Genomic DNA, 12059 nt, shown 5'->3' on the forward strand with positions numbered 1-12059 from the left:
TTCCAGTAGTCATGTATGGATGTGAGAGTGGGGCTATAAAGAAAGCTGAGCATAGAAAAATTGATGCTTTTGAACTGTGGTGTTGGAGAAGACTCTTGAGAGTCCCTTGAACTGCGAGGAGTTCCAACCAGTCTATCCTAAAGGAAATCAGTCCTGACTATTCATTGGAAGGACTGATGCTGAAACTCCAATACTTTGGCCACCTGATGCGAAGAGCTGACTCATTTGAAAAGACCCTGATGCTGGGAAAGATTGAGAGCAGGAGAAGGGGACGACAGGATGAGATGGTTGGATGCCATCACTGACTCAATGGACATGAGTTTGAGTAAACTCTAGGAGTTGGTGATGGAGAGGGAGGCCTGGCGTGCTGCAGTTCATGGGGTTGCAGAGTCAGACACAACATAGCGACTGTACTGAACTGAACTGAATACAATCATCTGTGCAGAAACTGTAATGGTGTGAATAGCTAACATTTATTACTTTAAGAGTTTTTATGGAGTATTTCATTTTATCTTGCAGCAAATGTTTGGGGAATGTGCTACAGTGTAGTTTTTCATGCTCATCTTACAAATAAGGAAAGTGAATCCTGGTGAAGTCACTGCCATCTAACAAGGGACTCTGCAGGTGTATGTAGGTATAGGTGTATTAATTTCTTGACTTCAACAATTAAGCTGAAGTTAAATAAACTGGCCAGTAAATGAGAAGTGCTGGATTTGAACCAATTTCCATGTATTTTTGATGAACCTTTGTGTCTGGTAAGCAGTTTAAGTAGGGAACAAGTTATGTGTTAGCTTCAAGCTCAGATCTACTGATTTTTATATTTATAGGCACTATTCAAAAGGATTTTTTTTTTAAATTTTATTTTATTTTTAAACTTTACATAATTGTATTAGTTTTGCCAAATATCAAAATGAATCCGCCACAGGTATACATGTGTTCCCCATTAAGCTATTTTATATCTATTTTACCTTTTCTATAACTGTCCAGGTAGGCAAGAAGTAAAATTACTTCCATTTTATAGATGAAGGGGACACAAGGAGGTAATTGAAACGAATTCCAGGAGTAATACTTTACCCATTAAACCACAGTCTAGTTAACTAAATAACAATACTCAAACTACTAATGCACAAATGACCTATGATGAAATTAGAATAGTTAAGAGCAACATTATCAGTAGTTGGGGTTTAGGCAGCTGTCATTTATCGGGACTCTTCCATACAGAAAGGACAAGCTCAAGAAGGAATATGGCAGAATCACAGAATTATGAAAGCCACGGTCTAGGAAAAACTGGACCAAGGAAGCACCCTTTAAAAATCTTGAGTATGGTAGTGCTATATAGCACATAATGAATTTATAGAACTTAGTATTTAAGGATGGCAGTAGAAATAACAGGTGCTTCTTTTAAATGGCACAGATAATTCTCTGAATGTCAGAGACACACAAAGCTATCAATGAAGTTTATGCAATCGAATCCTGGAACAGATGGAGTATCTGAGTATCCATATTCCTAGTTATCAAAGCAAAAGCTTTAAACATTCATCCAATAATTAAGTGTAAACCAACTTTTTTTTTAAATATGCTGAAAGCAGAATTTTTTGTTTACTTTAATGAATAATTACAACTGGGAAACCACACCTGCCTTAACAGTCTGCTTCATCCACTTTACTTGGGATTGATTTTGTCTTACAGAAAGCAACCATCAAAGTTTCTTTTCCCTTGCCCAAGATTTTAAAAAGTCAACCATTACATATAAATACAGGAAGGCCTATGCCAAGTTAACAAATGAAAACTGTAACTCAAAATGAGGTATGCACATTGACAGTAAGTGCATTGGTATACTCCATACAAAAGCTGGAGAGTTTACAAACAACTGGTGATGTAAAACAGAGGTTTCCTAAGAACTTACTTAATTAGACCTTTAAAAAGCCCTAGAAAACTTCATTTTTAACAAGGGTCCCAGATGATTCCAGGTTTTGCTTAAAGTGTAGTTTGGGAAACATTTTTAACCTCCACTGAGTGTCAGATTACATATACAATAAAATTAAAATACAAACCATGTACTAAATGAAAAATAGTATCTTTATATAAGCTATTAATAGATATCTAAATACAATATGGTTTTTTAAAATGAAATGTGTATATAACTGTATTCATAAAGTACACTATTCAAAATCTATACAACATTAACAACAAATCCAAATAAAAATGAAGATATTCCTCTGAATTTCATGTTTCACCGAGCATCAAAAACCACCACTGTAATATACCAAGTTAAGGACATAAAAAGGTACATTAAAATTAAAATTTTAGTACTTTCAAGTCACTTTCTCTTTGCCATAATCTATTTATTTAATCTAAAATGTTATTTTAGATTTAAGTTAATCTAAAATGCACAAAAGAATAAAATTCACTATTTACTATGATGAGAAGTGAACTAAAAAATAAATTATTAGCCCTCTTTCCATGATAGAGACCAATGCATCAAGAAACTAAAGCAGTGTTAAAAGCGATAATTTACTGTTCTAAAAAATACTGTCAGTTATTACATAACAATTTACTCTGACTTTCAGCTAATTCCTAAGTCTCACTTTTTCCATAAGGTAGCATAAAAACTCACTATTTGTAGTTCCCCTTGTATAATTTAGTTTGTTCATAAACTGAAGCTCAGGAATGAGTACTTATATAGAATTGCTGAAAAATACACTTATGAAAGCCAAAATCAGCTAGTATTTAGATTACTTGGTATACGTCTACACACCGAAGTACTGTGATTAAAAAAGAAAATGATAAACATTTTTTTTTTTGGTAAGTAATCCAAGTTATTACCATTTTCACAAGTAATAAGTCTTTGACTATCAAACCAGGTGTTATTCTTCACTTGCTCCCATCTCATACCTAAGAAGCACAGTTAAAAGGATACATCTTTTAGTCCTTTTCTTGTACATTATTCTGTATCCACATTCTCTGCATCGGATGGGATCCCTTGATTTTATTTCATTTTCTGTGTGACATTCTAGAAATGAAAACACATTCATTTATTCAATGCCTAAAAGAGAAATTATTACAGACAAGCAAATTATCTTGACCATATTTTTCATCCAACACACTAAAATACAAATACTCAATCTCAAGGATGTGTTGCTATTACCAGTAAGCTAAAGGAGAGAGAAAAAAAGAGTGGTGGGCAAGGCACTCTTCCTAGAATAGGAAATGAAAAGTTAATGAGAGGATTTTTTTTAAAGACTGCTAAAGCTGTTCCGCTTTCTAACTTTAAAGATGAACGACTCACAAGTCAAAGACAAATGCACAATTCTTTTTTTTTTAACTGAGTTTAAATACTCTTACTTTGTGTTACTCTTACCTCCACAGATATATATCATTGGCTGCTGCTTTGGGGGTTGAACGTCCTTCTGGGTGTCCATTGTTGTCCCTGAAATCGGAGACTCAAATATTTAATATCTCAAAGCGGGGCCCTCACAAATCCAATCAGGAATTATTTTTCCGAGGGAAAACTAAAAAGGTCTCAATTCCTAGTCAGTACTTTGTTTCATGGCTGGGTCTAAAGGACGAAACAAACAAACAAAAAACGTGTTGCGCATTTACCCCCAAATTGGACTCGTATTTTACAGATGAAGGAACTCAGGTTTGCTGCTGCTGCTGCTAAGTCGCTTCAGTCGTGTCCGACTCTGTGCGACCCAATGGACAGCAGCCCACCAGGCTCCCCTGTCCCTGGGATTCTCCAGGCAAGAACACTGGAGTGGGTTGCCATTTCCCTCTCCAATGGATGAAAGTGAAAAGTGAAAGTGAAGTCGCTCAGTCGTGTCCGACTCTTAGCGACCCCATGGACTGCAGCCTACCAGGCTCCTCCATCCATGGGATTTTCCAGGCAAGAGTACTGGAGTGGAGTGCCACTGCCTTCTCCAACCCAGGTTTAGGGAAGTTCATTTGGGCAGGATTACTCAGCAGCAATGCAGGAGGCCCAGGTTCGATCACTGGGTAGGGAAGATCCCCTGGAGTAGAGAATGGCAACCCACTCCAGTATTCTTGCCTGGAGAATTCCATGGACAGAGGAGTCTGGCAGGCTACAGTCCATGGGGTCGCGAAGAGTGGGACACGACTGAGCGACTAACACACTCAGCTGCAGAGTCAGAGAAATTTAGACCTGATTGCAAAGCCCGCGTCTTCATTTAACACGTTATATTTTTCCAAACTTTAGCAGGAGATGGTAAAAGAAAACACACACACACACACACACAAAACTTCTCTCAACAGTAGAACACGAGAACCGAATTTAAGAGAAGAATAACTCCCCAAAGCTAGTCAACAGTTAAACAGGGAAACAACCCAAAAGCTAAACCGGCAAAGGACTAAAAGTATCGACTCTATCCCCAGCCTCTCCTGACTCGAACCCTTAAACTAGACCTCTTTAGACCTTATTGTGTTTTCAGTTTGGGCCCAAATTCCTACCTTCAAATCCCAAACCTCCAATTCCCTACTCACGCAACACGGAGAAATCTCTAGGCCTCTCCAAACAGATTTCGACTCGCCTCTGAGCCGCGGGCAACTTCCGGCGCTCGCTTCTGACGTGTCGGAGTCTCCGCCCCTTCCGTTCCGGGTGTGGCTGAGGAACCTGGATTGAGTAGAGGAGGAGGAAACGGGTCTTTTGGTGTTTTCGAGTCTAGTCGAAAGTGCTTGTTTCGCTCCTAGCTGTTTTCGCTTGTCAGGGAAGCAAAGCACTTTAGCAGCCTTTCATGTCCTAGGAGGTTTGTTTTTCTGGCAAATGAAGTCTGCAGAAAGGAACATTTTTCTAGGCGGGCAGAGGGTTAGAAGAGAAACCCCAGTGAAGTGCTCGTGGAATACTAGGCTGACCGTTACTCCGAGGAACGTAGAAGAATCGGCTCCACCGCGGATATCCACGTGCAAAAGCCCTTTACAGACTACGTGTTTCGAATAGTTTGCTATTTGTGCCGGGGCAGTGGAGCACACCCTCGGTCGCTATCTTTCATATAATTTCGTTTTTGCTTTTCGACCCATTCTCTCCTAGGCGCTCGTTCTCTCTCTGACTCACACATTTTACTTGTGGGCAGCTACTTCAGTTACTCCCACTTAAAGCTAAGGGATTTAGGTAGTGGTAGTCACTCCAGTCGGAGAAGGCAATGGCACCCCACTCCAGTACTCTTGCCTGGAAAATCCCATGGACGGAGGAGCCCGGTAGGCTGAAGTCCATGGGGTCGCTAAGAGTCGGACACGACTTCACTTTCACTTTCACTTTTCACTTTCGTGCATTGGAGAAGGAAATGGCAACCCACTCCAGTGTTCTTGCCTGGAGAATCCCAGGGACGGGGGAGCCTAGTGGGCTTCCGTCTATGGGGTCGCACAGAGTCGGACACGACTGAAGCGACTTAGCAGCAGCAGCAGCAGCTGTCCACTGACCCTCCTTTTGTCCCCTGTATTCATTCCTCCTTAGAAGAACAAGAAGACTTGACCAGTGAGGGCGTGTTCTTTCAAAGGTCAAAAATTTAATGAAATTGAACAGTTGGGTTCACAACGTTTGCTTCTTTCACAGTAATAGCTTACGGTGAACCATGTCGGATTTGTGGTCTCCGAAGAAGATTTAGCATGGGCATCAGGAACCAGGCTTCGGACATTCAGAACTTTGTGTGGCAGAAGTTTCATTACAGTGAAAAAGGACAGAAAGCTTCTAACATAGATATCAGAAGAGGGGATGGAGAGTGCCCCCCTCGCTAGTCTTAGCAAGGGAGCTATATACTTTTTCAGTTGGTTGTTACAGTGAATCAAAAGAATGTCTCAAGGCTGTAAAGGTCTTACCAGATCCATTCCCACAACTTAAATTTTAAAATGGGATAACATTTAAAAATAACATTTTTAAAATAATGGGCTTCCTTTGTGGCTCAGACAGTAAAGAATCCTCCTGCAATGTGGGAGACCTGAGTTTGATCCCTGTGTTGGAAAGATCCCCTGGAGAAGGGAAAGCTACACATTCCAGTATTCTGGCCTGGAGAATTCAGGCCATGGGGTAGCAAAGAGTCCTGACAGGACTGAGCAACTTTCACTTTCACTAGAAAGATCTTACCAGACCCACTCCAACAACATACATTTTAAGATGACAGGATAGTCAGAAGGTTCTTAAGGAGGAACATGTCCTCCAACAGGATACATTGTTGTTTTATAATCATGGTAAAGAGTTTAAGGAAAAACATACCTTGAGCAAGATGAGTCATTAGTTGTGTAATTATTAGCTCTGGGCTTAAAGAAAAAAACATTTTATGTGACTATGTTGAAGGAATGTAGGAAAGAAACGTTTGTCCTTTTCTCTTCCTTTACAGCCCCAGACCCCTTTTTCTTCCCTCTCCTCCTTCCCCCTCTCCTCCTCCCCCTCCTCCTCCTCCTGAATCAACCTACCTAAGAATTAGCGCTCTCAACAGCAAGTATATCAGAAAGGGGAAGAAGAAAATGAAGTTATTAAAATTTAGAAAATAAACAGTTGTTAATAACTATTGTAATTAATCTGAAAAGCAGAGTTCTTTCTCCCCCATCTACTACTTTGGTTTCTTACTGAAAGTGAAAGTCACTCAGTCGTGTCTGACTCTACAACGCCAAGGACTGTACTATACAGTCCATGGAATTCTCCAGGCCAGAATACTGTAGTGGGTAGTGTTTCCCTTCTCCAGAGGATCTTCCCAACCCAAGGATCGAACCCAAGTCTCCCATATTACCAGCTGAGCCACAGGGGAAGCCCAAGAATACTGGAGTGGGTACCCTATCCCTTCTCCAGCGGATCTTCCCGACCCAGGAAATGAACCAGGGTCTCCTGCATTGCAGGCGGATTCTTTACCAACTGAGCTATGAGGGGAAGCCTTTATTGGTTTCTTATTAAGCAGGCTCTATTGCTTTTTTCTCTCCCATCCAGCAACCTGGGAACATTGAGCCTGACCTTTCATTTCCAGAAGGAGTTAATTGGTTGCACCTCCACAGACCAACTTGGGACTTGACTTTCTGGATTTTCCTAGAAGCCAATTTTTAAATATCTAGGAAACACAGTGGAGTATCCTGCTTCTTCATTGTTCAGTTCAGTCGCTCAGTCATGTCCAACTCTTGGCGACCCCATGAACTGCAGTACACCAGGCTTCCCTGGCCTTCACCAACTCCTAGAGCTTGCTCAAAGTCATGTTATTGAGTTGGTAATGCCATCCAACCATCTCATCCTCTGTCATCCCCTTCTCCTCCTGCCTTCAGTGTTTCCCAGCATCAGGGTATCAGTCCTCCAATGAATATTCAGACTGATTTCCTTTAGGATGGACTGGTTTGATCTCCTTTCAGTCCAAAGGATTCTCAAGAGGCTTCTCCGACACCACAGTTCAAAAGCATCAATTCTTTGGTGCTCAGCTTTCTTTATAGTCCAACTCTCACATCCATACATGACCACTGGAAAAGCCATAGCCTTGACTAGACAAACCTTTGTTGGCAAAGTAATGTCTCTGCTTTTTAATACACTGTCCAGGTTAGTCACAGCTTTTCTTCCAAGGGGCAAGTGTCTTAATTTCATGGCTGCATTCACCATCTGCAGTGATTTTGGAGCCCAAGAAATAAAAGTTTGTCACTGTTTCCATTGTTTCCCCATCTATTTGCCATGAAGTGACAGGACCAGATGCCATAATCTTAGTTTCTTGAATGTTGAGTTTTAAGCCAGTTTTTTCACTCTCCTTTTTCACTTTCATCAAGAGACTCTTCAGTTCCTCTTTGCTTTCTGCCATAAAGGTGGCATCATTTGCATAGCTGGGGTTATTGATACTTCTCCCTGCAGTCTTGATTCCAGCTTGTGCATCAGCATTTCACCTGATGTACTCTACATATAAGGTAAATAGGCAAGATGAAACTATACAGTTTCTTCCTCCACAGACAGGCTAAGATAGAACATAAATATTTTTTATCAGCAGCTGTCTCACAAAGTACCTCCCCTCTTAGCCAAAGGGAAGAGGTGACTCAATAGAGTGCTGAAGAATTGATGCTTTTGAACTGTGGGGTTGGAGAAGACTCTTGAGAGTCCCTTGGACAGCAAGGAGATCCAACCAGTCCATCCTAAAGGAAATCAGTCCTGAATGTTCATTGGAAGGACTGATGCTGAAGTTGAAGCTCCAATACTTTCACCACCTGATGCAAAGAATTGACTCGTTTGAAAAGACCCTGATGCTGGGAAAGATTGTAGGTGGGAGGAGAAGAGGATGACAGAGGATGAGATGGTTGTATGGTGTCACCAATGTTATGGACACGAGTTTGAGCAAGCTCCGGGAGTTGGTGATGGACAGGGAAGCCTGGCATGCTGGAGTCTATGGGGTAGCAAAGAGTCAGACATGACTCATCGACTGAACTGACTGAAGAAATATTAGGTAAAACTATTGTCATCGTAAGAGAAAGGTTATGGAGTGATCCAGAAAGTGTATCTTTGTGCCTTTTTGTTTGTTTGTTTTTTGAGAGGCATGGCCCACATCACACAGCATGTAGGATCTTAGTTCCCTAACCAGGGATCCAAAATGTGTCTGCTGCATTAGAAGCACCAATTCTTAATAACTGGACTGCCTGGAAAAGTGTAATTTTAGTCATTGCAAACTGACTTGGATTCTGATTCTGCAGCTTGAGGTATTAAGATAATGGAGCCTCAAAAATGGATCAACACATGCAGAATAGAAATGATTCCTGGGACCCTACAGAGGGGTAGGATAAAGAATTCGTGTCAAGGCTAGTTCCCAGACCAACATTATCTTTCCTATCTGCAAGAATCAGTAATTTTAGGATCATTCTGAACCATGGTCAGTAGATGCTGTTACAGCTAACTTTCCTTGAGCCTTTACTGTGTGCCAGACATCACTGCATTGCCCTATCCTAATGAACATATTAGTGAAAGTGCTGCACTCAATATGTCAGCAAATTTGGGAAACTCAGCAGTGGCCACAGGACTGGAAAAGGTCAGTTTTCATTTCAATCCCAGAGAAAGGCAATGCCAAAGAATGCTCAAACTACCGCACAATTGCACTCATCTCACATGCTAGTAAAGTAATGCTCAAAATTCTCCAAGCCAGGCTTCAGCAATATGTGAATCATGAACTTCCAGATGTTCAAGCTGGTTTTAGAAAGGACAGAGGAATCAGAGATCAAATTTCCAACATCCACTGGATAGTCAAAAAAAGCAAGAGAGTTCCAGGAAAACATCTATTTCTGCTTTATTGACTATACCAAAGCCTTTGACTGTGTGGATCACAATAAACTGTGGAAAATTATGAAAGAGATGGGAATACCAGACCACCTGACCTGCCTCTTGAGAAACCTGTATGCAGGTCAGGAAGCAACAGTTAGAGCTGGACATGGAACAACAAACTGGTTCCAAATAGGAAAAGGAGTATGTCAAGGCTGTATATTGTCACCCTGCTTATTTAACTTATGTGCAGAGTACATCATGAGAAACGCTGGACTGGAAGAAGCACAAGCTGGAATCAGATTGCTGGGAGAAATATCAATAACCTCAGATATGCAGATGATACCACCCTTATGGCAGAAAGTGAAGAAGAACTAAAGAGCCTCTTGATGAAAATGAAAGAGGAGAGTGAAAAAGTTGGCTTAAAGCTCGACATTCAGAAAACTAAGATCATGGCATCCGGTCCCATCACTTCATGGCAAATAGATGGGGAAACAGTGGAAACAGTGGCTGACTTTATTTTTCTGGGCTCCAAAATCACTGCAGATTGTGAATGCAGCCATGAAAGTAAAAGATGCTTACTCCTTGGAAGGAAAGTTATGACCAACCTAGACAGCATATTAAAAAGCAGAGATGTTACTTTGTTAACAAAGGTCTGTCTAGTCAAGGCTATGGTTTTTCCAGTGGTCATGTATGATGTGAGAGTTGGACTATAAAGAGGGCTGAGCACAGAATTGATGCTTTTGAACTATGGTGTTGGAGAAGACTCTTGCGAGTCCCTTGGACTGCAAGAAGATCCAGACAGTCCATCAAAAGGGAAATCGGTCCTGGGTGTTCATTGGAAGGACTGATGTTAAAGCTGAAACTCCAGTATTTTGGCCACCTGATGCGAAGAGCTGACTCATTTGAAAAAACCCTGATGTTGGGAAAGATTGAAGGCAGGAGGAGAAGGGGACAACAGAGGATGAGCCAGTTAGACAGCATCACCGACTCAATGGACATGAGTTTGGGGAAACTCCGGGAGTTGGTGATGGACAGGGAGACCTGGCGTGCTGCAGTTCATGATGTTGCAGAGTCGGACATGACTGAGCAACTGAACTGAACTGAATGAACATATTTGTCTTGTGATCTTGAATACTAGTGCTTTTAAATCTTTATAGTGCGGTTATGGAGATGCTTGTTGCTATTTTTCTCCCCTGAATATCTGTTTTCCTTTTCCTTGATCATATTCATTTAAGTATACTGCATAGCTTGAATATCATGGTGATGGAAAACCTTTCATTATGTATTCCTGGATAGTTCCCAAAAGAAGCATTAGATCAGTGGAAAACATTTGGGTTTTAGAGTTCTGAGGTCAGTAATGAGATTACACCCAATCCAGAAAGGGAAGGGAAGAGACCAAAGACTGTGATGGGTAAATAATAGGAAAATATAGCTCAGTGGCTTAAATTTGGGCTATATGAGTAAAGCTAGGGCTTTTCACTTTCATGCATTGGAGAAGGAAATGGCAGCCCACTCCAGTGTTCTTGCCTGGAGAATCCCAGGGACGGGGGAGCCTGGCGGGCTGCCGTCTATGGGGTTGCACAGAGTCGGACACGACTGAAGTGACTTAGCATAGCATTAGCAGGGCAAGCTAACATGTAACCAGGTGTCTTTTGCCCCCCCTTTTTTGGGTGAGAAGTGGTATAAAAAATAGTCCTTGAGTATCTAAAGGAGTTATGGTGTACTCTTTTATTCTTCAGTTGGAACAAAAGAAAAATTAACTACAGAAAGAGAAAAGGGCAATGTTTAAATGGTGTTTGGGGGTGTGTGGATTTTAACCATAGAACAAATTCCCTTCCCTGTTTACATTACAGTGGAGGGGGACGCAGACCTTAAAATAGGTAACGAATAAGGTATTTCTTTCTTTTTGACTGCTCTGGATCTTCATTGCTTTGCGAGGGCTTTTCCTAGTTGTAGCAAGTGGGGCTACTCTTTTGGGGCATGTGGGTTTCTCAGTGCGGTGGTTTCTCTTGTGGAGCACAGGCTCTAGGGTACACAGCCTTCAGTAGTTGCTGCATGCATGCTCAGTAGTTGTGGTGCCTGAGCTTAGTTGCCCTGTGGCATTTGGGATCTTCTTGGACCAGGGATCAAACCTGGGTCCCCTGCATTGACAGGTAGATTCTTAACCATGGGACCATCCCAGGGAAGTTCCAATAATATGGTATTATAGGAGGTGACACATGATATGGAGAAAATTCAGCAGAGAAGGATAGCAAGTGCTGGGCGGGGAGTGGCAAAATAGAGACTGGATTGTAAGAGACTTGTTTGAGGACCTAGAAAGGACACTACTCCCTCTACCTGAATGTGTGACTGAGGCTTCAGGAAGGTGCCATCTTGAAAATGGCACCTTCTAGCTTTACTCATATAGCCCAGATTTAAGCCACTGTAATTTACCAGTTCCTTACCGTAAGTCCTACTGGTACCTCAAACTTAACAACCTTGAACTAAATTCATCTTATTTTCTCCCAAACTTGTACTCTGCTCCTCATTCCCCTGCTCCAGGAAGCTGGTTCTGCTGACTGAAACGGGTCTAGGTTCTTCTCCACCCCTACTATGTTCCAGAGTAATACAGTCGCTTCCTATGCCACTCTCACCTCTCTTCTTTCTGTCCTCCACTCTGCCACCAGAGTGGTCCTTCTAAAATGCTCTGCATTGCTGAGAGGATAAACTTCAGACTCAACATGCATCCAAAACTCTCCATGGCTTGGCTTCTTCCCCTTGTCAAGAATTTTCTTTGCCCTTTCCTGGAACGAGTCAGTTTTCAGCTATAACAAGTTATTTACAGTTTCTGTAATGTGCCCTACTG

General features: G+C 41.6%; 1 protein-coding gene across 3 annotated transcripts; it reads right to left on the reverse strand.

Moving 5' to 3' along the window:
- Positions 1-854: 854 nt before the first annotated feature.
- POLR2K (RNA polymerase II subunit K) lies at positions 855-4902 on the reverse strand. 3 transcript variants are annotated; one of them, XM_027561438.1, is made up of 4 exons: positions 4501-4902; positions 3362-3430; positions 2921-3013; positions 855-2256 (listed from the first exon to the last, which is right to left on the reverse strand). In XM_027561438.1, the coding sequence occupies exons 2-4, from the start codon at positions 3420-3422 to the stop codon at positions 2234-2236; spliced, it is 177 nt and encodes a 58-aa protein (XP_027417239.1). In that variant the 5' UTR covers positions 3423-3430; positions 4501-4902; the 3' UTR covers positions 855-2233. The 3 variants fall into 3 exon arrangements, with proteins under 3 accessions (XP_027417239.1, XP_027417238.1, XP_027417240.1); XM_027561437.1 differs by having other exon boundaries at positions 4468-4573; XM_027561439.1 differs by having other exon boundaries at positions 3362-3559; positions 4468-4567.
- Positions 4903-12059: the final 7157 nt, after the last annotated feature.

The sequence above is a fragment of the Bos indicus x Bos taurus genome, chromosome 14, assembly GCF_003369695.1.
Source record: "Bos indicus x Bos taurus breed Angus x Brahman F1 hybrid chromosome 14, Bos_hybrid_MaternalHap_v2.0, whole genome shotgun sequence".
Taxonomy (NCBI): domain Eukaryota; kingdom Metazoa; phylum Chordata; class Mammalia; order Artiodactyla; family Bovidae; genus Bos; species Bos indicus x Bos taurus.